Consider the following 25,085-nt stretch of genomic DNA (forward strand, 5'->3'; position numbering starts at 1 on the left):
CGAATATCATCTCCCCTGTGGCCATCACTTGCGACACTTCTTCGTGTCAGTCGATGAATGGAGAAATACGAGCTTCGTCGTCGGGTGTGGCGAGAACGAAGGAGTTGACGCAAACTGGTCTCCGTGCCGCTGTTTCCATTGGTTGAGGTAGCACCTTCTGCCTGTCTGAAAAGTGGTCCGGCCCACTGTCCAGACATGCGGTGGCTGTGTCGACGACGATGGGTGGATGGTGGGAACGTGAACAGTCAAATTCAATCAATCAACGACGACGAGACCTTGGGTGTTCAACTTGTTGCAATCCAATATTCTTTGTCACTAAATGACGGGATTGACGCCTTCATCAATTATTTCTGCATATAAAATGCACAGGGCTAATAAGACATCCAGTTGTCTAATTTACTAGCGCAGATCTACCGAGTACGGAGTATTTGATGATGCTGCGAGATAGTACATACAAATTGGTGTTGATGTCTCGTTGGCTAGCCAGAACACCTCAATATTTACTTGGCTGCCCGGTTTCCATTTAGGAGCTAAAGTGCTATCGAATTGCGGCTGTCCGAGCCGTGAATTGTTCTGGGCATGGCAGGGTATCAAATATTGAAGCATTGTAACCACTCATCCATATATTCTTGCAGGCGTTTGATGTTACGCAACTATCAGTACTTGCACTCCGTTGAGGCTCGGCACTTGAGGATTGAACCATCACCTATTGCTATTGGAGGGGGTTTCAAGGAGCGTTCTAGGCTTACAGTTAGGAACCGCGGGCTTGGGATGTGATGACGTGGTCTCGAATTGAAGGTTGTTAACCTTGCCCAAATCGAGCATCCATTGCGCTAGCCCCTCAAGAGAAAGTCTGAGTTGAAGTCCTTTTAAGGTCATATCAGCAAAGTTACTCCGTAATGCTCACGGCAAAAGGCTTTCCCTCTGGTTGAGGCAAAACTTGTCATCTAGATGCCCAAAGTTCTTCGGTCGATATGTGCTGTTCTGGAGCAAAATGAAATTGGTCATATCCAGGGGTTTTGTCTAAACCACATGCTTAGCAATGAGAGACTCAAACGATCTGGCCGAGGTGGATGTCCGGACGTCTCTTCCCTGCCAGCTTGTGGTCTGGTGGCGATCCGCCTCCCCACTTCTCTCGGCCCAGGCGGGTGGGCTGGTACGGCCAGGCAACTGATCTGCTTGCGATGGAAGACAGCTCTGCTGATCCTTGGACTACAGACCCAAACATGGTAACATTATGACATATGAGCTCGGAGCCTACAACGGGAAGGCGGCTCCAACAGACCAACAGCGAAGAGAGTAAAGCTCCATTATGTAATCGTTCCTTCCAATTTCGTTTCGCTCAAAGCTGTTTTAGTGGGCTGATTACGAATTCAGGGGCCACCAGCCCCTTGAAGAGGGCAGCAACAACCTGGGAGGAAAACCAGGTTTGGAAGTAGCTTTTTATACTGAGGTACTTGGATCCAATGCAAGGCTCAGGGCCAAGTTGATGTAGCATCTTGGCTCTTCCTGAATGTCGTAACGTGTCAATCCTCCCAAGAGTCAACATTCATGTGATAATCCAACTAGGAACAACTCTTCACAGCTGGTTCATGGTCTTATCAATGATGACTGTTGTAGGCTAATGCCAATGGATCAAATGTCTTTGGTAATGGCCTTTGTCCACCAACACATCTGAACATTACACCCAACAAATTCACAGAACCGACAACAACACTCTCGAGATAGGCTTGCCAAGGTCAGGCATTTCGTTCCCAACCCCAACTTCGCCATTCAAATCGCAAATTCATCCCTGCAACCCCTCTTCTCCTCCCATGCCCGACACATCCTGATGACCTTCAACGGAGCAAAGGCCCCGCCATGCCCAAACCTGAGAACTTAGAGAGGACAGCATGGCAGCCTGCCAGCAACCCTGACAGCTTGGAAGAGGAACCCAATCTACAGCTCCTATCGCGCTCTCCTCATCCCTACCACCGCCAGAGCTTCGAGCTTCTCCACCCGACCGACCGCATCGAATACACGGGCCGATCGCGCCTGGCGACGCTGACCGCGAACAATGACGAGACCGATGCGTCAAATCCGCAGCTCCCGAAGGACTCCCCCCTCGCCAGCGATAGCGGTACTGAGGCCGATGATGAGCACTTCCTCAAGGGTCTCCCCGCGCCCAGGGCGAGACTGCATAAGGGTTTGAGAGGCCGCAATGAGACAATATCAGGATCTTCGACGCCTCTTCTATCCCCATCTATCCCAGCACATCATGTCGAGGAGCTTGGCGAGAAATTGCCCGAGGCGATCAAAGGTGATAAACGCTTCGCCATCAATAGAGTCCGCCAGGCCCGCCATGTTGCGAGAAGATATGTGGAGGTTGCCCTGTTGGCTGGTCTCATCATGATGGTGTTGTCCAACCGCAGAGTGCAGCCGGTAATGAGATTCTGGTTCCCAGGTAAGCCGAGAGAGCCCGCGCATACAGCCTTGCCGTCGCTCTAGCTCCTGCTAACGTCCATTTAGAATGCGTCGTGGCGCTCTCCCTCTTTGGAGTACTGCTAGCTCTCTATCCTCTTCGCCTAGCTCTCTGGGCTCATTTTCATCGCACCCCGATACACCGCATTCCTTTAAGGGCCCCGATGCAATTCGATCCCGCGCCTCTGCTTTATCCGCAAACCATCACTGTCCTTACGTCATTCCTCCTCGCGAGCGACAATCCGACCCTGGTCCTCCCTAATATCATCCTCTGTCTCTGCTCCTTTCCGGAGCAGCTTATCCCATTTACTTTTTCGAATGAAACGTACAACAGCGTCCATTGGGTCCTGTCATGTGTGCCGTTGTTTTGGGCGACTTCTCGACAGGCGCCTTACCTTGTAGAATCCGGGGACAATACATGGTCGTTGATGGATTCTCACTATATTACTCCTAGCGTGGTTGTCATGCTCTATCCTCTCCACGAAAGTTTACGTCGAGTTCTCCGCCACCTCACGACGACCAGTCTCTTACCAGCCGAACTCGAATTATTCTCGATTGCTCTTATTAACCTTTTACTTTTAACGTCATCTCCCCAGATGAGGATTCTTAAAGCTCTGTTATGGGTTGGCGGACTGGGTGTCTTGGTCTTGTGCGGCCAGGTAATAACCTGGGGAATATCCTTGGCGCGTGTGCCGAAGTGGCGTTTTATGAGAGAGCCTCTTCAGTCTTCTTCGTCAACGCTTGCTCAGCTCATGCGCCGGTTGCTCTGGCCCAAGAAGTCCCTGCGAAAGGGCGTAGATAACCGATCCCGCTCCGCCAACGGTTTGCCTTCCGTCTGGCCCTGGCCCTCTTCGGAAGAATCGGACCTAGACTCGCCCGTGTCGAGGTACGATGCTGTGTCCCCGTTTTCGCTGAATAGAGAGGCGGAGCAATCGATATTACTGGCCAAAACGGGATCGGAACCCCCTACAAACGGAAAGCCCATCGGGCGGCGGAATACATTTCCCTTTGCTCCCGCTATGGGTAGGGTTAAGCGGCAGCTCGCGACACATACGCCGGCGGGGCGCAAGAAGAGATCGACCTCGATGTCCGTCCGTGCCTTCTTCAGCTTGACACAGTCACAGGCCGCCGCTAGAAAGTGGTTTTACGCGAGCTACGTCTACCTATGCATCATCGGCATCGCCCTTGTCGGTATCCGAACCTATATTACCCACTACGCCCTAAATGGAGCGGAGGCCATTGGCTGGGCGCTGGGTTACCTCTTTGGAAACATCAACTGGTTCCGCTTCAAGGTCGTCAGCGAGAACTTAGACGGGTGGATCTGCCTCCCGCCAAGAACCGACCTTGACGCTGGCCAGTTCTGCCACCAGGGCTGGGTACAGCACATCCGACTAGAAACCTTTGGCAGCGCTAACACGAGGCTGCTGATTATCGGATACTGGCTCATGATTCTCGTCTTCGGTCTCGTCATCGTGTACCGCCTCAAGGACGTCTACGAGGTCGACACCCGCCGCAAAGTCTTCCACTTTATGATGGTCGGCATGCTTCTCCCGGCCACCTACGTCGACCCGGCCTTCGCTGCCCTCGCCCTCTCCGCCGCCCTAGCCCTCTTCCTCCTCCTCGATCTCCTCCGCGCGAGCCAGCTGCCGCCCCTCTCGAAGCCCATCGCTAATTTCCTCGCGCCTTACGTCGACGGCAGAGACTTCCGCGGGCCCGTCGTAATTTCTCACATCTTCCTCCTTATCGGTTGCGCCATACCCCTCTGGCTCACCCTCGCCTCGCTCCCGCGCAGCGGTTCCGGCCACCTCGCCGGCTGGGAAATCCCTACCCGCGAAGTCAGCATGGTTTCGGGTGTCATCTGCGTCGGCCTCGGCGATGCCGCCGCCTCCCTCATCGGCCGACGATGGGGCCACCGAAAGTGGGTCTGGGGCGGCGGCAAGAGCCTCGAGGGTAGCGCCGCCTTCGCCACGGCCGTGTTCGTCGGTCTCGTGTCCGCGAGCCTGTGGTTAAGGGTGGGTAGGTGGCCTGTCCCGGAGGGGAAGCTTCTCAGTTGGCCCGTGGAGATGCGGAACGCCGGGGTTTGCGCTTCCGTGGCGAGCTTGACGGAGGCGGTGTTGACGGGGGGGAATGATAATGTTATTGTGCCGGTTGTTTTGTGGACTTGCGTCAAGAGTCTGGGGGTTTGAGATAAAACAAACCCTGTTCTTGTTGCGCCGTCCTTTTTCCATCTCCGGCTTTTATTGCTGTGTTTTTTATAGAATTCGGGACATGATACATCTAGCATTGGCGTTGGCGGCGAGGAATTGAATCGGATCTTTTGATGAAGGGTGTCTCTGTATGGGAACGGTTCTTTTTGGTGTTCTTTTCGCGTCTATTCGGTTTCTACACTAAAGTTAGACGGGAGAGTCTTTTCAAAAATAATAATGGAAAGATATAATAATAGATGTGCGGTTTCGAAGACCGCCCGATGGCCACAGTCTATCGCATACCAAGACGTCTCTAGACCTTTTTCTTCCTTGCTTTTTCCCCTTCCATGCTATTTCCATCGTCTAAAGCTTGCAACATGAATGCCCTTGGGCAATGCAATAATCCATGAACAACGCTCCTAAGAATTGGTTCATTATGATACTGATAAGTGACGCCATGCGCCGCCGGTCCTAACCGGTCACCGAATTCAAGACTCGATATCCTCCAATATCGCCTCCATCTCATCTCTTCTAAACGGCACGCTGATAAGCTCTGTGCCCAACGCGTCTTTCCTACTCGTAATCATCTGGTGATCATGGAATCTAAAAAGAAAGTTAGCCCTCTAGCACTCTAAATGCTTGAATCCCCAAAAAAAAAAGAGGAAAATGGGAACCACAAAAAGGGGGGGGGCCAAGCTACTCACTCCCTCAAAAGCTGCCGAAACGCCATCTCCGAGCTCGGACAAACAAAAGCCTCCACAGCCTTATTATACAAAATCCTATACTCCAACCCGGGATTCTCCCCACCATCCCCCCCTCCTCCTCCATCCTCATCCAGCGCCGTCAAGACCTCCGCGACGAGCAAAGCATATAAGCTCCTCGCATTCTGCGTCAAGCTCTTCAGCACGAACGCAACGGCCTGGCGACCTCCCGCGCGGCGAGCGGCTCTGCCGAGGAGCTCGTGGACGTCGTCGACTACGTCGAGCTCGGCGGTTAAGGGGGCGAGGGTGGTGGCGTCGTGGAAGGCGAAATTGAAGGTGGAGCGGAGGGAGACGTCCCAGAGGAAAGGGAAGTCGGGAGTGTCGGCGGAGCAGATGAGGTGGATTTGCGGGTGGGAGGCGAGTTGGGCGAGGAGGGATTGGGTGGAGGGTTTGCGGAGGGGAGGGGCGTCGATGGAGTTGACGAGGATGGTGAGGTTGGTTGTGGGGGAAGCGTTGGCGAGGTGGGAGGTGATGGATTGGAAGATGGCGGCGGGTTGGGCGCCGGGGACGGGTTTGGAGGGTTCGAGGGCCGACCAGATGGTGGAGAGGATGTCGCGTGGGGTGATGGTGCGGACGTAGCCATTCACTATAACGATTTTGGGACCGGCTTCGTCGTCGCGGTTGGATTTGTTCTTGGAGATGTGCGTTGCAAACTTGCGCATGAGGGAGCGCTTCGATCCCATTCCGTAGAGACACACCGTAAAACCCTCGGACAGTTCGAATTCCCACTGCGGGAACGAGTCGACGTGGATGGACTCGAGGAACCGCAGGTTTTCGGCGTGCGGATCCTCGTAGTCCCGCCAGAAGGAGAAGTATTCGTCGTGCGTAAGTAGGTCCAGCGATGCGAGCGTGTTGTCCGACGTCTTCACCTTGCCGGGCTTGTTGTGGAAGAAGTACATCTCGTGGGGGGGTAGGTCTCTCGGCGGCGAGGGTGACTTGATCTTCCTCGGGCGTCCGCGACCGCGACGGGGCGTCGTTTTGGACGGTGTATCCGGCGCGCTGGTCGCAGCATCCGTCTCCTCTTCTTCCTCTGACCCCTCGCCATCGTCGCGGTCGTCGTCGGAAGATTCGTAGATTTGCCGTGCGAGGTTTTCTTGCTCCTCGTCCTCGCTGCCTTCGTCGTCGACCACGTTGCGTATCAGCGCCCTCATGCTCTTCTTCCGGGCCGAGCGGTCGGCGGCGTTGCGCCTGCGGGGCGTGATGCCATTTCCGTCTAGTAACCTCGAGGGCGTCACGGCGGTGCTTGCGCTCGGTCGGCCTCGTCCTCGTTTTGAGGGTGTCTCTGCCTGCCTCTCTATGGGTGTTGTCGGGGCGACTTTAGGCGGCCTCCCTCTTCGCCTGGGCGTCGTCGTCGTTGGCTCGGGTTCAGGCGTAGGCTCAGGTTCGGATTCAGGCTCAGACTCGGGCTCCGGTTGGGGAGGATCTATTTCGATCACGGCATCTTCGTCGTCTTTGGTCGTCGACTTTCTCCTCTTGGGTGCAACTGTGATTTCCTCATCCTCCGCAATCTCTCTCAGCTTGAGGGAAGGGTTGCGCTTCCTCTTTGGCCTGGAGGCTTCGTGGGCACCAGCTGTGTCTTCGTCCACATCTTTCGGAAGGGCTTTTCGTCTCGGCATCACCTCGGGTATGTATTATATCTTCGTATTTGAGTCTTAATGTCTATTATTCGTCATTGGCTTCGTCTGGTCGTGAGAATAGAAATGAATCTATCTGAATTACTGTGGCATCAATCCCTTTACAATAGTTGACGCGAGGTTCTAAACGCGCCTCAATTGGTTCAATGAATTTGGCCAGGGTAGAATTCAAGGTTGATTCGTATAAGTACAAAGTTTCACTGCTAATTCCAATGTGCTAAAGAGTATAAGTACATACAGCTCGAAGCTCGATGGATAAGTCAGCACTCAAGCTCGATGCTGGCTCGAATCCAACTTCACTTCATCGATTTGCTTGATCTCATCGGAGTTTCCCAGCTCCAGCAACTTTACAGACAGTGTCACTCGCTCCAATCTTTAATTCTTCATATCACTTAAAATGGGTCTAAATCTAAATCTCTCCGCGTCTTTGAATGTATTCAAGCTCATCACACGACCCTATCTCTGTCTCCCTCACTACACCGTACCAACCTTTGCCGACCTGCCCATCCCTCTCGACTCGGTGCTCAAAGAACAAGGGAAGAAGGCAGATATTCGTGCAGTCGTATTAGACAAGGATGATTGCTTCGCGTCCCCAGACTCCAACGAAGTATATAAGCCGTATAAGGTAGATCCCACCAACCACATTTTTTTTTTTTTTTCGTAAGGTCGCAGGCTCGTAGTAACAGCATCTTCAAGGAACGATTTGAGGATTTAAAGCGAGCGTATCCGGGGCGCCGCCTGCTGATTGTATCCAATACGGCCGGCGCCACGTCCTGGGATCCGCAAAGGAAGCTTGCAGAGGCCGTAGAGAAGGAGACGGGCATCCCCGTGCTCGGCCACAGCGACAAGAAGCCAGGTTGTGGGTCGGAAGTCATGGAGTACTTTCGCCAGTATCCAGAGACTGGAGTCACTCATCCCTCCCATGTCGCAATTGTAGGTGATCGGCTCACGACAGACATCATGATGGCGAACATGATGGGGGCCTGGGGCTTCTGGGTCAAGGATGGCGTCGTCCCTCTAAGCAGGAAAAGCATCGTAAGTCCATCCATGACTCCGAGACTGGAATACAGGAAAACTGGAAAGCAGGAGTTGGATCTAACAGGCGAGTAGTTTTCGAGAATGGAGAGGCAATTCGTCGGATCCATATGGGCAAGAGGATATCGGCCAAATCCACCCTCTGAATCATAAAACTCTTGCCATTGTTAGAAAGGCCTTATAGACGCGACAGCTGCAGAGCTTTCGAGACGATGTACATTTTGTATCAATACACTACGTTCTGTGTCATATTCTTTGACTGACGGATCTGCATTCGGCTCTATTCATAGTAGATGGATGAATCGAATCATGAGAAACAACTTTACACATCACAGCAGGTCCTCCAGTTTGGTATGTATTTCTCTTAGGGAAGCTTCCCTAGATATTCGCTCTTTTCCCCAAGTTATTCATCCCTGTTTTGGGATATTCCTCTTCGCCTATGTTATTCTTCTCTTGCTCCACCTATTCACTCCTCTCTTCCTCCAATTATTCACTCCTCTCGCGCCTTCCTGAGTTCTTTTCTCCCATCCACACACACACACATTTATATCTGCTGTTTTCGAATTCTCTCCTCGTCTTCTTTCCCTCAAACCTCCTAATATATCTTCTTGATGTATTCCGCAACTGTTCTTCGTTCATCAACATCCCTTATCCACTATCACACTTCTTATCCCACGAGGATTATAACGGCTCTTTGCGCAAACATCCACGGCAGTCGAGTACACCTACTTTACTCGTTTCCCACCAGCATCAGAAAGTAGACGAAGAGATGGGAGGGAAATCGTGGTCCAAGGAAGAAGAGGACTATTTCTGGGTCCACATCATCCCGTTCTCCCATGTCCGAAGAGGACCCCATTTGGCGCACCCTGAGCAGAGCTTTGCCCAGCTCGGGAGAAAGATGCAAGATGCATTCGGTAGCCTAGCACGGCGAAGCTACACCGGCGTCTGTCTCGGTATGTCTTCCGATGGTCCCTAAAAGTCTAGATATGCTTCCATTCCATGACCGCCACTAACAATTAAGCAGAGGAACACTACTACAAGAATGTAGTGGAGGGACGAATATCGAAGCATGCTCCCGAGTATGTTAAGGCTTACAAGGCCCTGGCAGGTAAGTTCATAGTCTCCCCTTTCCCACAATCTCCTTACTTGGCGAGAAGATATATATAATCAAGGCCCGCTAACGTACTCCATATTTTCCAGCTTCAGATCCTCGCCAGCCCCCCTCTATCGCCCGTGTTCGGCGGGAACTGAACGGATTAGGAGAAGCCACCCACCCTGCAACCAAGCCGGGTGCCGAAATGGACTGGGAGCTCGGTGGGAGGGAGGAGACGGAGTAAACATTGAGAAGGACTCCGTGTAGAGTTGGCGAACGGTGCCACGAGGGCTCGTCCCATTGTATACCAATGTTTTTTTTACATAGCGGGTTTGACATTAATGGATGGGGAATAGAAGATAACCCCCATGGTTAAGACTGTTATTTGGGTTGCTTGTTTCTGCTTCCTCATCCTATAGAGATGCTCGTAATTCATTGTCACAATTCACAGCGAGATCCTTTACATCTACATGACTCTTTTTGATTGTATTTTGTCCACCCCCTAAACTCAACTGCCAAATGAGTGCTGCGGCCTCAAAACCTCCGCCAAAAACGCCATAATGGGAAACATTTCCTCCCTCTTCCGAGGCATATCCACCCCGCTCCGCTCCCACTTCACCCTCCGCACGCTCTCAAACTCCCTCTCAGCGTACTCCACATCGCCGCTGTCGACCTGCACCAGCAAGGCCCTGCTCTTCGACTTTTTCCTCCCACTCAGCGTCGAGACCATCGAAGGAGGCAACGGCCCGCCGATAGACACGACACCCTTCAGCGCACCCCTCCGCGTCCTCGGATCCACCTCTTCATCCCCGACCTCTTCGAGCCTCGGAGGGTTGGCGATATCAGTCGCCAACCCCAACGCAAACGACCCTCCTTGCCCAAAGCCGAAAAGGATAATATCATCCATCTCCCACCCCAGCTTCGTAATCAGCAGGCCGCGAATCAACGTATCCAGCACCTTAGTCTTGGCGCGCGAGAATCCCGGGTCCGCGTCTATGTCCCCCGTCGAAGGATCTAGGTTTATGTCATCCCCCCAGTGGAAGTGGTTAGGCGAGGAGGACGCTGATGAGGGGGGGAGAAGACTGGGTGGGAGCACGGAGGGCCCGCGGACGGCGATGCTGAGGACGCAGGGAAGGTTCATGCTGCGGGCGAAGTTGATGAAGGATTCGCTGTCGCCGAAGCCGTGGAAGAGGATGAGGAGGGTTGTGGTTGACTCTGGAGGGGAGGGAAAGGATGTGGCGAGGTGGAGGGTTGGGGCGAGAGAGGTGAAGTCTTCCTCTGTGGGGATTCTAGGAGGCATTTTCTGAGATGAGAATGGGAAATACAAAATTGATATCTTTTGGTCTTTTTTAGATTTTGTTTTAGTTTGGTTTGGCGGGTTTGGGAATGAAAGAGCTTTCGGTTTGATGTGTGGGTTGTACGGTGAATTGGTGAGGTTCGGTTCAGAGTTCAGCTCGCTCATTCGTAATAACTTCATATCCCAGCCCACGGCAAGAACCCGCAACTGAGCAGCTCAAGCATGAAGCACTGCGACCATTGGCCACTTATCGCTCAGAAGGTTAGAAAGTTGCAATTTTCGTAGCTACGCGGCAAGCGATGAATTCAAAAGAATTGAGCACCGCGAGCGAGCTTTTTTTTTTTTTTTGGTTTTTTTTTTTTTTTTTCGTTACTCAATGACGCGAGCCTCGGTTGATCATCGCCTTTCCTACTTTCGCGCGTCTATCCTATCCGCTTCCTCTGCGTCATGTCCCATGTTCGAAGCGGCGCCTCGCCGATGGCTGTATAAAGAGGTGCCGCAATGAACATCTGCGAGATAAGACGAGGACGAGCGAAAGCACGCCAACACATACCTACCATTCACAGTAGACCCAGTGGAATACATTGGGAAGAAGGCGCTGGCAGTACCAAGGCTGTGAAAAGAGGAGAATTATGGACTGATCGAGGGTAAACCAAATATATCCATCCGCCACAATTGCCGGTTCTACGTTCTACCTTGAGAATCACAGGTCATTTCTCTTTCATCCAAGGCCAGGCAATCTTTCTACCCATATCTAGTGTGAAAAGAGTCTGCGCATTCGACTTGTCCTCCCGCATCTTAGCCCGATGCAGCGCTGCCTCTCTCGACCCGTCTGACGCTGTCGACGAGCCCAAGGCATCATCTTCTAATAGTCGCCTCCGCTTATTAGGCGAGAGCGCGCTCATGGCCCTGCGGGACGTCTTTGACAAAATGGAGGCCTGGTCGAAATCGACAATGGTTACCTCTCCGGCAGGGCTCTGCAACACATTAGGCAACCTGATGTCGGCGTGTGCTACCCCGAGGCGATGCATCTGATCGAGGATGCTGATGACAGAGTCGACAATACGCTTGCGTGTCTTGGGGTCTTCAGGCACTGCGAGCTTGGTACCCCCATAAGACAGGAGGAGGAAGTAGATAATGCGCACGTCAATATCATAGTATAGAACCTGATGTAGCAGCCGGAGGTCGACGGAGCCGAGACACACGGGGATATGGCGGCCTTGTAGAGGCTGAAGCCTCTGATAGATAGCCTCTTCCTTTTGCAGGGTAGGTATACGCCCACCCGTCACGCCCTTGGCTATAAATGTGTAGCCATATTCGAGCAGCGTGAGCTGAAACAATGCACCGCAGGCACCTTCCTGGCCTAGGGTCACAACACCCTCCACCAGGGTTCGAGATAGCTGCTGCTGTAGTAGAGCTATCCATTTCGCATATGAGACGGGGTGCTTCTGTCTGCCAGCGGGCGTGTCAGGCATCGTCCGTATGTGCAGCAGCTTGTTGGGGCACTTGGTGTCCAATGGCCAGCCATTCACGAGTGAAAGGAGGCAGGATGCCGTGCAGTATGGCCTGGATTGCTGAGATTTGTCACTGCCTTTATCGCCAGCACTGTTACCGCTACCACGCGTTGAGCGGGTAGACGACGAGCCTTGCCCTGGTGAGGCTTGCGCCGTCGATCCCGACCCCGAGGTGGAACCACCTCCTTGAGAACTGCCTGCTTGACTCGAACTCCCGGCGCTAGGGCCCCCGCCGCCCTCGCGTCTACTACGTGATCGAAGAACTGGGCCCAGCCCCAGGTCAGGTCGTGGCTGTGGTTTTCTCTTAACCTTTTTAATTGGCGTCGGCACCCAATCAGGACTGCTTGGTATACGGCGGTGCTTCCTTCCTGGGGGTGTCGAGGGACCAGCCTCTTTCGCCGTCTCTTGCTCGTGCTGCACGATTTTATCCACAATATAGTTGAAATCAACAGCCCAAGTTTTGCTTGACGTCGTTGCTGCAACACGCTCGTCATTACTGTGCTGTCTTGTTTGAAGAGCGAGCGCAGTGAACGCGAGGACCTGACAGACAGCATTGCTGTAAACAGGATCTTCATTAGCCTCAACCTCGCGGGCAGGCCGTGCCAGATGGTAGAATAGCTCTTTTGGATTAGTCCAGTCAATCTTGAGAAATACAATCGAATCACCATTCGTCACATAGCCATACTCTAGCCCAGCTTCCAGCATATAATGGTATGTCTGTGTGACCGCTGCAGCCGATAAAAGCTCCGCGTAATGCTTGAATTTAGCTGGCTCAACTGTGGGTATAGTGGGCTTGTTGACAACTTCGTCGAAAATGCTCATGCTTCGTAGACCCTGTTCAAAGTGTGATGTGTGGAGCTTGTGGGGTGCTTTATATTCTATCACGTATGAAATTTCCGTTCGACTGCTGGCGTCTCGATATACGCAGACTTGGTCTGTCCGTAGGCTCTTTTCCTTCATATCCACGTCATCGGTCGGATCGCGGAGACTACTGGCGCTCGTTGCGAAGTATACCCCATCACCAATATCAAGGTTGACTTGCTGGGACTGGTAGTGTTTGAGCTTGGATAAAATGATGCGTACTGGATCCTCGATGCAATTATTCTCAACGAAGACAAGTGAGGGCTCACCCTCGACCCATCGCCCTCGGATTCGGTTGCCAATAGTCCTTAGGAAGGCAATGCTCTCAAATAGTCGCTCATCCTTAGGGAGCATATGCGATATCTTACTAATGATATCGATTTGCGTGGATTCGAAATCCACCCATGGAGTAAGTAGGTCTGGACAGTGTTTTCCGGTAGGGTTTGTAGTAGGAGCCCTTGAGGTAAGATAGCCGTCGGTAATGAGGACAAGATTGCACAAGACATACTCATGACAGGCTTGTAAGTATTCTTCGAGGGTTGTTTCGCGGGCTAGACTTTGCGCCTGCTCCTTCTCGCGTCTCTCCTGGTCTGCTCGCGCCTCTGCTTGGTCTGCTCGAGCCTCTGCTTGGTCTGCTCGCGCCTCTGCCTTCTCCTTCTCACGTTCCAGCTGTTCCACCCGACGCTTGAGTTCTTCGAGTGCTGATGACATGGAGAATATGATGAGAGTCGACGACGACGGGAATTTCAGTGATGGTTGGGGTCATCGCGACCTCACGACTGTAGGCGAGAACACCGCAATTGTTGCCTCTTACTCCGTATTTATGGGGAATAAATGTTCTTGATTAGGAAATTTCTTCCTTAGGAAAAACAGTTCCCAAAAGAAGAAGATATTCGATGACAGCGAAGAACAGGTGAACTGTTTTGAGCCCAAAAGCGTGGTAGAGCGACATTCACTCATAACCTCTGGGGAATAAACGTTCTTGATTAGGAAGAGGAAATTTATTCCTTGGAGAAAACAGTTCCCAAAACTACATCAGTTCCTCGGAAAAGATTCGGAAAGAATAGCGGGTAGCATACCAGCCAATCAGGGCTAGTTGCCGACATTAGTGGTAGACCGAACTTGTCCCACAGCCATGGGCCACGGAAGTACGAAGGAGTACTTCGTATCTGGAGCTCATTTCCATCGATTTGACCCTCGACAGAAGGATCAATTGATACCCATTTCAATTTCAATTTCAATTTGGACACCTCTTTGGTTACGTTTGTTTCCTCTTTTTGGTCCAAAAGGAGGTTAAAAGGGGCCGGCAAGAGCCTTGCTGCAATCTAAAAAGCTGGGTGAAAAGTGACGGCTTATTCAACAAATCCCTACCGCTCTAAACTCCCTTAACGTGGTTGCGGTTGCATTGCGCCGGTCCAGAAAACGGGGAGAAGGGGGTGGGGGAGGCGCATTGCACAGGATATTCACGGTCAAGTGATGACGGGGAATCATCTTATACTTGAAAAAAAGGAAAAATTGTTGAAATAGGATGAGATGAAGGGCGCTCAGCGGGTGCGCATCGCGCTTTAGAGATGCCCTTGCATGGGTTCTTCACAAGGGTCCGTACGTGCATATGCAGAACTAGCAAAGTCAAGGTTCTCGTAACATGAATTCTGCTTTACACCTAACTACTATTATTACTAGTGCTACTCGGTCAAGATGGAAGGCGACCAGGAAATCGAATCGCTTCCGGACGATTTTTATGCCCCATTCTCGGCTGAGAAATGCGCTAAGCTCCACAATAGGTTGTTGAGCCTGAGCACGCAGCATCTCGTTGACGGTGGTGAACCCCTACCAGACCGTGTCAACGTTCTTGACCATTTCCTGCAGGGGACCGCGGACGATTGGACGGAGGATGTCGTGAACAACCCGCTTGAGTATGAAGGGTTTCGATTCCTGTCCTTGATAGAGCACAGAGGCGAGGAGCGACTTACTCCGGGTCTTAGGAGTCCTCGCCTTGATCTACTTGCTGCCACCGAGTGGTTGGGCCTAGACGAAGAGGATCCCGAGCTCATCCTCCTCTATCCCGATCCCATAGGCTGGCATCCAGGCGTCCCGGGTGGTGTACTCTTCAACCTGGGCGAGCTGCGCGCGTGCTTTTGTCCAGCCGGCCTTGGGCCTGCAAGGACCTCATTTGACTTGGAGCAGTGGCCGCCGCTCGAATTCATCCTCTGGAAGCATCTGGCTCTCTGGGAGACGGGGAAATGCCACTGGAATCCCATCGACGGCCGCATTACCTACGTCCCATGGATACAGGCTGATCTGGATGACGCACTCGCAGCTTGGGGCGAACTCCTCGCGTCTATCGAAGCCCGGCTGCCCCTGACAACTGCCCAGCTGGACTACGCATACTTGGAACCGCTAGATAGGGATTTGTTGACCAGCCTCAAACTCAGCTCCTTCGCCGTCGAATTTCTCTGTCACGCCAAGAGGCCAGGGTTCAAATTCATCGCTCCCGGAATCACTACGTTCTCGCCCGAGACGCTGATATCCCTCTGCACAAACCCATGAGCGCCTCCGATCGCTCATGATAGGAATTTCCTCAGCACCATAGCCGGAGATGAAATCGAGCTTGCGTCGTTGATCCTCCCTGGTGAAGTCCCCGTTACGCCATCCTTTATCATAGTCCCCAACATGGAACTCAAAACCGAAAAGGAACATCAGATGTACACATTCGAGAGCCGCTTCGCAAAATGCACCGTTCAGCGTATGTCAGGGCTGTATCTAAACCCTCTCGAATATAACAACCGGGACCTGGATAGTACTATGTTCGTCCCCGTCGAACCTCGAAATGACATCTTTCAGTTTGGGACGAATTGTCTCTGGGCTCCGCAGCGTAGCCCGAGGCTGTGCGAGCTGCTGAGGCACTGGGTAGACCTGGTTGAGGATGGAACTTGGGCGATTGGGCCGGAAGGTGTGTTGACGGGGCAGGAATGGTATGCTTCGGACTACAAAGGGTATGGAAAGCAGTTAAAATGGAAGTGGGATATGCGGTAGATGAGATGATTCTGAGCTGGGGCGCCCTCTTTACAAATGAACAATCTAGTAGAAGGAGCTGTGCCGGGCAAGACAGTTGGCGCTCGAAGCCATGGGACATGGCCTGAAAGAACTCTTGATGCTGTTGTCCTAGGATCGGGATTGGGACTTCGCCTAGGGTCGCCGATTGAGCTTAGCGTGATTGGGGTCCTGATTTCGGCTTCGGCCACTGAAACTACGGGCGGCAGACACTTCGCGCCTGGTCAGTCGGACGGTATCTACTTCGTGAGGGCTATGCACTTAAGAGCCGACGGAAGAGCCCAATTAATTTGCATTAACATGCTTGAACCAGTAAAACTTCCTCAGGTCACCTTACAAGGGCAAGCAAGTGCAAAGAAGCCCGCTTAGAGAATAGAACCAGATGCCCCTCTCCAAGCGTCCTTCTTTACTCCTCGAAAGCTCTCCAAATATACCCAGCTAGCTACTTACAAAGTAAGGCATTTTTTTCATCTTCTTCTTTTGTCGAAGCTAGCGATCAATTGATGACTTTGGTCTAGTCGCTATATGCTTCGAGTTCTCCCTGAACTCGTGAGCAGCCACAACCCTTCCAGGCCCTCTCCGGCAGCAACTCCGTGCATTAAAAAAATGCCCCGAATCAACCTAGAAATCCCCATCTTCTCCTCCTCCATCACCCCCTCCCTCGCCAACACCGCAACCCGCCTGGAACTCAATGCCCCAGACTCGTACCCCTCCGGCGGTCTCACCCCGCCCATCTCAACCCTCTCGACCCTCACCTCCTCCGTATCTACCGGGATCCACGTACCCGTCCGCGTAATGATTCGCCCGCGCGGACCACCGCCTCAGCCTAATCATGATTTCATTTACAGCGACGACGAGCTGGAAGCAATGACGGAAAGTATCCGGGCCTTCAAGGCATCGGGACTGATGAGCCGTGAGCGGGGCGACGGGTTCGTCTTCGGAGTGCTATCGTTACAGGAGAGCTCATCCGGGGCCGGGACGGGGCTACCATCGATAGACTTGCGCGCGAATAAAAGGCTCGTAGAAGAGGCCCATCCGTACGGATGTGCCTTCCACCGCGCATTCGACTCTATTCTAGCCACGGGGACGTCGGTGGAAGACACCGTTGAGACTTTGTTAACGTGCGGGTTTGATGGCGTGCTCACGTCCGGGGGCCCGGGAAACGCCGTGGATAATCTGCCTGTATTCCGAGGGCTTGTCGCCTCTGCGAAGGGAAGGTTGGATATTCTCATCGGCGGGGGTGTGAGGGCTGAGAATGCTGAGAGGATCTTGGAAACTGTAGGGCCTGGTGCCCGGGTCTGGCTACATAGTTCCTGTCTCGGCAAGTCTGGGACCGATCAAGTGGACGAAGAGGAGGCTGCTGCATTGGTTCGGGTTATGAGGGATAGCCTCAAGTAGCATATAAATTCCACGAAGAATAACATAAAAATGAAGGAGTATCTCCTCATTTGTGATCTATACTTTCAAATAAGACGTACGCATCATGAGCTCCTTGGGTGACAGACGCCTCTCGTCCCAACAGAGAGGAGAGTACAGGCACATATCGCTATCAGATACAACTAATGGAAAAAACTTTATGCTGTAAACAAAAAGACCGGGCCAATCCTAAACGCCACTTGCTCACAAAACATGAAAAACCATTGAAATCTGCCCCAAAAAGAGAGAGGAAAAACTTAAAAAAGGATGAAATGGACCTGTGAATCCTACTTTCGATACTTGCGAGCCACGGCACCGGCATCCTCGTCCTCCTCCACATTCCCGGTCTCACCGCTCACACTCGACGGCCCAGGCGCCATCTGAACCCACTCCTTATCTCTCGTCCAGACACCAGCCTTGGTGTAATCTAACCCCGTCCGACCATCAAGGTATCCGAAGCGGAAATACTCATTAGCATTGAGATCACCCTTTCTCTCCCAAACGAACCTATCAACCTTGCTCGTCGAATCGTCATAGTAGCCTCGGAACCGCTCGACGTCATTGACGAGCACAGAGATGCCGTCGTAGGTGATACCAGGAGGATCCTCCCAGCGGAACGTGATGGTCGACGAGTTGTCACCAACGGTAATCTCCGGGGCAAGAATCGTAGGCAGCTTGGAGCCTAGCTGAGCATCGCCTTGGAGCGCGATATCGGTCTGCAGCACGGGGTCGAAGCCCCAGCGCGCGATACCGTTAAGGAAAAGTCCAATGAGCAAGCCTTGGTAGAAAAGGGAAGGCCGCATCTGGAGACTCGTTCCGGGCAGGAACAGAAGAGCAATGATGTAGTGGTGCAACCGCAAATTCAAATCCGGAAGGACGAGACAGACGACGATGGACAGGACGAACAGGGTGTAGAGCTTGAGATACTTGAGCAGCCGACCTTCCTGGCGGAAGAAGTAGACCTGCGAGCAGACAATGATGAGTAGGACGAGGATGATGCCGGCGAGCGCACCCCTAGCACCGGGCTGTTGCTGAAGATCGTGTTTGTTGAGCCGTTGGATAGGAATCCAGTTGAACGTGTAGTTTTCGAGCGCCCCCACCCAGCAGGCGCCGAGCCACAAGACCGTCTTCTCCACCTGCGCCGTGAGACCCTTAAGCGTCCGCCGCACGCCCATCTTGTCGTACATGACCCACGCGCAGAACATGGCCGGCAAGAACTTGCCCAACAAGTTGGAGACGAGGTCGGCAATCGAGTAGTGGCGTGGGGGGTCCGACGCTAGACCGACGTGCCAGAAGATGCCGACGAAAGAGGTGAAGAAGAAGAGCGTCGAGGACGACGTGAACAGCGACATGGCCGAGGTAAACACTACGGAAACCGCGAGAAGGGGCCATCGCATGTCTTTCGCTCGGCATTTGATCCCGTCGAGAAACGTGTAAGCGAGAGGGAAGTATGAATCAAAGCCAAGGCTGTCGATGCCGCTCCTTCGCGAGGCCGGGAAGCTGTCATGCCGGCCGACGAGCGTCACAACACCACACCCTCCATCGTCGTTTGAGACCACGCCAGCATGGATCGCAGCCCCACAAATATACGAGTCTCCACGGTAGATCGCATCCTCGTTGGACCCCGGCGCCGCACCGCCGATGACGAAAGGACGGTAAATCGCCGTCTGGTTGCCCACGGCTCTCGGGTTCAGCACGTGGTAGCTTTCGCAATTCGCTGGGCACCGGAAGGGAAACCCAGTCCCGTTAAAGGGTCGGCAGTCGTCTCCGTTGACGCCACAATTATTCCCACGACCCCAGTACGTGGCGCCGCAGCCGATCGTCTGCGGGTCACCCCATCCCTCAATCTCGCTGGCAAATATTTCCTGCCGCTTGACGAGAGCGAATGTAACGATCCAGAGGACCAAAAACAACCCCAAGACACCGATGCGCTGCTTCTTTCGAGGTAGGAATCGTTCGACGAGGTAGAGCGGGTACGTCTGCACCTTGGGGAAGATTGGCGTGATGGTATAGCGAATGCCGCCAGGTGCAGGGCCGCGTGTCCAAGCCACCGTCGACTTCCAGAGTCGACGGACGGCAAAGGGCACCCAAGCGTGCCTTTTCTGAGCGGTTACTTCGTCCGACCCTGTCGTTCCGTCTGAATCGGCCATCTCGAGGCGGGTGTCGGGGATCGGAGCGTCAGGGTGGTCGTCATCGGGTTGGTTAGAGTGGGACATGAGAGGTGTGGACTCGTCGTAGCTCCTGCGAACCATAGTGTTGTTGGAAATGGGAGGACGTTGCCTGTATAGGCTATGTACGCTATGGGGGGTTTATTTTTGGGGGGTGTCGATCCGCTATGCGTCTCGCTTCCGCAGGGTGGTGGTGGTCCCGGAAACTCCGGCAAGACAAAAGAGCGTTCAAAGGCTGAATACGTGGTAGGCAGCGTAAGCAGCATGAGCAGTGCAACGGTGGTGCGGGGCGTGGGCGTTGGCGTGGGTAGACGGGAATGAAGGACTGTTTTTACGGGTGATTGTTTATATTTACCTAACGAGAGAGAAGTAAGTAGTTTCCCCAGCTGCCGAAGGGATGCCGGGGAATATCAACTCTTATACTCGGAATGGCCGGACAATGGATGTTGATAACGGAGGAACCTTCCACCAGTGCGACCGGCGCTGTCTCGGCTGGAAGTTTAAAGAGCACGTTGTGTCGCCCAACATCCCCAAAGTCAGGAATTAGAAGGTCAGGATTCCCCACAGGTGGGGACTTCCTGCCACGATTGGCTCGGACGGGCTTCACTAAGCCCAGTGGACCTGACCATGCCACTATCGAGGCGTGGATGATCATTAAACGCATACCCTCGCATATTCGTCCGAATATCGGATTTTAGGGTTTAGTCTCAAACCTGAGAGAGGAACGCTTCTCATCGCGACTGCATACGTGACCACCTGCCATATTAATCGAAGCCTTAGATCTCGAGATTCACACGATAGCAGTCGGTCACTGAAGGGGACTCGTAGCACCGGAGCGCCCCATACGAGACGGGGTTGCTGTTGTGTAAAGCGCCGCCAAGGAGTGAAAATATTTTGCCCTGTCATTCCCCTCCACCCCTGGCGGAAGCATATCTACCAGCATGAGTGAGGGGAACAACGTCCCAACTCAAGAATCAGAAGAAATGGGGTTTCAGGTGTTGAAGTCAGTGGCCGGAAGCGGCGCAGGCGTGAGGTTAGGAAGACTATGTCTTCCAAACCGACTCCCTGTTAACACGCCCGGTTTCATCGGGCTCACGTCCCGAGGCACGCTTCCACATCTTACACCAGATACGATAAAGAAGCACACATCGTTCGAGGCCGCGTACATGGCTCTTGAGGACTGTATGTGGACGCGATGCAACTCTTCTTTTCAGATCACACATGCGACTAACAACTCTGATAGTCATCGAGAAGAAGGACCCGCCCATCTATCTTGCCCCTTCCGCAGGGCGTCGTCCCCTTCAGGCATTCACAGCTTTCCCCAAAGACCACATACTCATCATGGGCGCCAGAAGGATACCCCCGGTCACAACCCCTCTAGGAAATGGAAACAAGCACGTGGCTGTGTTCACGTCCACCGGTTTCCGCAACATCCCCATTGAGGAGTACAGCAAGAGGATCGCTACGCTGAGGCCAGATATCGCGATCCCTCTCGTGGACCTGCCTCACACGAGCTCTAATCCTAATTCTAGGAAACTCATCAAGATGGTGGATAGGACAGAGGACTGGGTGGACACCTTCCTCAAGAACCGGAAGGACGACCCGGCGAGCGCTGAGGGCGTGGCAGTCTTCGCGCCTATCCCGCCGGTGGAGCGCCCCATCCAATGGCAATACCTCGAGCACCTATCCGAGGAAGTAGCCGATTCGCTATCAGGGCTGGCCATCTACGATGCCGACATCATCCCCGACTTATCACATTACAAGTCCCTGGAGACGCTCCCACGGCTCGTTCTCCAACCTCCGCCCACACCTCATCATGTCCTCCGCCAAATCGCTCTCGGCGCAGACATGTGCCTCATTCCATTCATCAACGATATGTCAGACAACGGCATCGCTCTAACATTCACCTTCACCCCTCCCACCCAAAACGCAGAAAAACCAGCAGAACACCTCCCGCTAGGCGTAAACATGTGGCCCATCGAAAACAACACGTCCCTCGAGTCCCCCATGCCCGGTTGCAAGTGCTACACCTGCACGAAGCACAACCGCGCCTTCATCCGACATCTCCTCAACGCCAACGAGATGCTGAGCTGGACGCTGCTGCAGATCCACAACCACCACGTCATGAGCGAGTTCTTCGCCGCCATTCGGGCGAAGCTCGCCGAGGGAGAAGCTGCGTTTGAGGAGGCTCGCAAGGCCTTCGCGGCGGCGTATGAGCCTGAGTTGCCGACGCCGACGGGCCAGAGGCCTAGGGCTAGGGGGTATCACTTTAAGGGTGAGCCTGGGGAGAAGATTAATGATCCGGCATGGACGAACTTGAATAAGGAGGAGGGAGAGAAGACTGCGGTTTAGGTGCTTGAAGAGGACTTGTCGGGTTAAGATGTCTAAGTTGCTTTGGTTCACGGCTCAATATGCAAGGGCTTTTCCTCCACACTGATGATTCTTTACAGCATCGGCGAGGCGCTTTGGTTTGCATGCAGACAATCTGCTGTTAAAAGCAGATGAGTAGAGAGAAAATACAGAGGAATGAACATCAATAGACGTTGAAACAAAAATATCATAAATATATCCTCTCCAAAACAGAATTAACCAACTTTTTACTTCGCATTGCTGATGGAGATGAAGGACTTTGCTCGGTGGCGCTGGTTCGTGCGCTGGGAGTACGTTAATAAGGACGAATAAATGAAGTAAAAACAACTCAAGCGGGGATAGCTCAGTTGGGAGAGCGTCAGACTGAAGGAAAAACTTCGGTTTAGTCTATCTGAAGGTCCTCGGTTCAATCCCGAGTCACCGCACTTCTTTTTTTGGCCTTTTTGTCGATGATTTTCTTCCTCAACCGTGGAGCTAATGTTGGAAGTATAATTTCATGGCTGGTCTCTTTTTTCTACCTCTTTTTTCTCTTATTTTTGTGACTTGTTTGATGTTTGAGAACGGGTGTAAAAGTGCATCTCGTTCGCTTCTTACATGAAACCATTACCAACATCGTTATAATATTCGTACACTTCCATCATCTCGCCCGAGACCCCGCCTTCAAAATCTTCATAGTATTCCTCATCAAATCCGGAATCCCCAAGAACCCCTCCTCCTCCAGCCGCTGCAACACCGCCAACCTATAATCCTGCCACGAAAGCACCAATCCCCCATCCTCTCTCAACCTCACCAAGCTAGCCTGCGTCACGGGTCCCGGGTGCCTCGTAGCCAGCGCCCTCGGATTCTTCTCGAGCGCCTCATCCTCGAGCTGCCTCAGCGCCAGGATGGACTGGAAGCTGAGGACGGGCGAGTGCGAGAGGCCAAAGTAGAGGGCGAGCGGGGCGTCCGAACCGGGGAGGGACTCGACGTAATTCTCGAAGAGGCGGACGCGGGACCGCGGCACGAGGCAGCCTAGGGCGTTTGGGTCGGTGTCGGTGAAGGCGCGCATGCGCCACACGCAGTTGCAAATGTCCATGAGGAAGCCGTTGAAGCGGTTGATGTAGTCGAGGGGGTATGTGGAGGAGGTGATGGGCTGGGCGCCCGGGGTAGGGGTCTTTGACTTTTTGGCGGCCATGGCCATTTGGAACCCTTGCTTGTAGTTGGACAAGACGGTGCAGAGGCGGGAAACGACGGTGAGTGATTGGCTGAAGAAGAGGGTGTATACGAGAGTGTCCGGGGGGTTGCGGATGGGGACGTATTTGCGGAGACGCTCGTCGTTGAGGATGGGTATGTACTGCTCTAGGAACTCGATCACGGCGAACTCGGCCGCGAGGGTCGGGCTGGTTTGCGTGATAGTGAGGGCGAGCTGGTGGGCGTGGTCGACGACAGATGTAATTGTCCTCGGAGCATATTCGAGGACTTCGTCTGACGTGAGGAGTGACGCGTACCAGTGCCGTAATAGCTCCGTGTAAAACTTGAGCAGGGACAGTTGCGACTCAGCGCTGTTGTCAAGGACACATGTTTCTAGGGGATGGAATATATTTTCGTAGAGTTCTGGCAAGTGTTAGAAGAAAAGAGGTAAACCTGAAGGGTACTCGAGAACATACTCTCAAACTCCAGGACTGGTGTGTAAGGGAGGATTCCGAGTACGGAGTCTCGTCCATCATGGCCATTCCAAACTTTAAAGAAGTCGACGAAAAAGTTCAGTATTAACGGTGGGAGTTTCTACAAAGAAGTTAATGAAAAGACCTCATAAGTCATCGCCCTTAGGAGGTGACTATCTCCCTTACCTTGGTAACAGCGACATACTCGCGTAGCACGCCAAGCACTTCATTAATAGTACTCGAATCCGCATCTCCAGTCCTGATATCTTGAAGAACCGCGGAAATCCAGTTGTGTATCCTCGTATACGCCTCCTCATCTGGGCGAAGCAAGAGAAACTTCTGAAGGAGCGGGTCCGCCAGGACAGCAACCAGCTGGCTTGGCAGCATAATGGTTTCGATGTGCTGGACAAATGTCGCTGCGTTATTGATTTCCTCCAAAGTTACCGATTGCTAAACAAGCCATAAGTGAGTGGTACATCTCGGAAGAGAAGGGGCCCAACCAAACTCACTTCCGTTGCATGTGCCGTGCGGACTGATGGTATGACAGATGCCTTCGGCCTCCCAAAGTACTTGTGGCGAACCTGGAAGCCACTTTGAGGGGCAGAGGCTGCATTTTCTCTGGTTTTTTCTGAATGGGCAGCCTGTATCTCGTCTAATCTAAGTCGCCAATCGACATCCGGATGCTGGTGAAGATGCCGGTCAGCATGGATGTGCGAGGAATAAGTGAGATGGGGGCGTGAGCGTCAACGAACCTTGAAGGCGGATGCTCGTCCCCTGACGGCGTCGCCGACGATGATCTCCGGGTAGTAGTCCTTGTAGATTCTCAGCAGACCAACTAATGCCGGGTCTTTGCCAGTCTGACGTGAGAGTTCAAGTCTAACTAGATTAGCTTCGGAAGCAGACTTGAAAAATCTACACACCAAGTCGCCTAAGACTTACACCGCCTGGATCCTAAAAGGTTGGACATGTTTCCGCCGAGTGACTAGCGCCAAGAGATGGCAAAGCTGTGGTCTGAACTGCAGTCAGAATTTGCAGCTTTCACAGGTGGGTGGGGAGGGAAGAAGTGGGATAGCGGCGCAAGCTCGCTCCGCACCTGATGGCTGCCACGTCAAGCAGATTGAAGAGAACGGGATACGCTCTCGATAGGATACTCGGAGCATCAATTACATGGTAAATCATGACCAGCCACCTCAGCAGCGCAGCCTGAATGGGTAGCGAGGGCTTGAGCTCGCCGATACCCAGGCAGCCCACCACCTGCAGCACGACATCGCTCGAGACGGAGGATGCGGGGTAGAGATTCCTAACAATGGAGCCCAAGCTCGCCTGGTCGAGGTGGCTCGTCTGCGTTAGGAGGACGATAAGGTCCTTGAGAGGGTCGGGCAGCAGGCCGTGTTCGTAGGTCGCCGAGGCAAGCTTGTCAACAGTCGGCCTGATGGGGCCCCCACGACGTTTGGCGGGAACTTTGGAGGCTGCGGGACGTCAAAGTTAGAAGGTTATGTATGCATGACGAAGTATCGTATTCGTATACTTACCAGTTACGACATCTTCGATCAAGTTGTTGAGCTCGCTTTGGCTGTCAACTTCCATCTCCAT

General features: G+C 53.1%; 6 protein-coding genes and 3 pseudogenes across 6 annotated transcripts; 4 read left to right on the top strand and 5 right to left on the bottom strand.

The window, feature by feature from the left end:
- Nucleotides 1-1,860: 1,860 nt before the first annotated feature.
- Nucleotides 1,861-4,646, top strand: SAPIO_CDS9520 (uncharacterized protein; the record flags this gene model as incomplete). The annotated part of the gene is made up of 2 exons (XM_016790893.1): nt 1,861-2,421; nt 3,057-4,646. The coding sequence occupies 2 exons, from the start codon at nt 1,861-1,863 to the stop codon at nt 4,644-4,646; spliced, it is 2,151 nt and encodes a 716-aa protein (XP_016639403.1).
- Nucleotides 4,647-5,134: 488 nt separating this feature from the next.
- Nucleotides 5,135-7,023, bottom strand: SAPIO_CDS9521 (Uncharacterized protein; the record flags this gene model as incomplete). The annotated part of the gene is made up of 2 exons (XM_016790894.1): nt 5,135-5,249; nt 5,351-7,023. The coding sequence occupies 2 exons, from the start codon at nt 7,021-7,023 to the stop codon at nt 5,135-5,137; spliced, it is 1,788 nt and encodes a 595-aa protein (XP_016639404.1).
- Nucleotides 7,024-7,438: 415 nt separating this feature from the next.
- On the top strand, nt 7,439-9,413 carry SAPIO_CDS9522 (Phosphatidylglycerophosphatase; the record flags this gene model as incomplete). Its single annotated transcript, XM_016790895.1, has 5 exons — nt 7,439-7,648; nt 7,714-8,076; nt 8,825-9,029; nt 9,098-9,184; nt 9,277-9,413. The coding sequence occupies 5 exons, from the start codon at nt 7,439-7,441 to the stop codon at nt 9,411-9,413; spliced, it is 1,002 nt and encodes a 333-aa protein (XP_016639405.1).
- Nucleotides 9,414-9,677: 264 nt separating this feature from the next.
- On the bottom strand, nt 9,678-10,469 carry SAPIO_CDS9523 (annotated as a pseudogene; the record flags this gene model as incomplete).
- Nucleotides 10,470-11,176: 707 nt separating this feature from the next.
- On the bottom strand, nt 11,177-13,552 carry SAPIO_CDS9524 (annotated as a pseudogene; the record flags this gene model as incomplete).
- Nucleotides 13,553-14,539: 987 nt separating this feature from the next.
- On the top strand, nt 14,540-17,293 carry SAPIO_CDS9525 (uncharacterized protein; the record flags this gene model as incomplete). Its single annotated transcript, XM_016790896.1, has 4 exons — nt 14,540-15,348; nt 15,415-15,794; nt 16,011-16,118; nt 16,521-17,293. 4 exons carry the CDS (start codon nt 14,540-14,542, stop codon nt 17,291-17,293), a joined length of 2,070 nt encoding a protein of 689 aa, XP_016639406.1.
- Nucleotides 17,294-17,598: 305 nt separating this feature from the next.
- SAPIO_CDS9526 lies at nt 17,599-19,563 on the bottom strand (annotated as a pseudogene; the record flags this gene model as incomplete).
- Nucleotides 19,564-20,462: 899 nt separating this feature from the next.
- On the top strand, nt 20,463-21,831 carry SAPIO_CDS9527 (Uncharacterized protein; the record flags this gene model as incomplete). Its single annotated transcript, XM_016790897.1, has 2 exons — nt 20,463-20,661; nt 20,723-21,831. The coding sequence occupies 2 exons, from the start codon at nt 20,463-20,465 to the stop codon at nt 21,829-21,831; spliced, it is 1,308 nt and encodes a 435-aa protein (XP_016639407.1).
- Nucleotides 21,832-22,486: 655 nt separating this feature from the next.
- Nucleotides 22,487-25,085, bottom strand: SAPIO_CDS9528 (uncharacterized protein; the record flags this gene model as incomplete). Its single annotated transcript, XM_016790898.1, has 8 exons — nt 22,487-23,442; nt 23,496-23,613; nt 23,679-23,942; nt 24,002-24,175; nt 24,245-24,349; nt 24,432-24,443; nt 24,660-24,961; nt 25,025-25,085. 8 exons carry the CDS (start codon nt 25,083-25,085, stop codon nt 22,487-22,489), a joined length of 1,992 nt encoding a protein of 663 aa, XP_016639408.1.

The sequence above is a fragment of the Scedosporium apiospermum genome (genome assembly GCF_000732125.1).
Source record: "Scedosporium apiospermum strain IHEM 14462 chromosome Unknown SEQ_SAPIO_0143, whole genome shotgun sequence".
Taxonomy (NCBI): Eukaryota; Fungi; Ascomycota; class Sordariomycetes; order Microascales; family Microascaceae; genus Scedosporium; species Scedosporium apiospermum.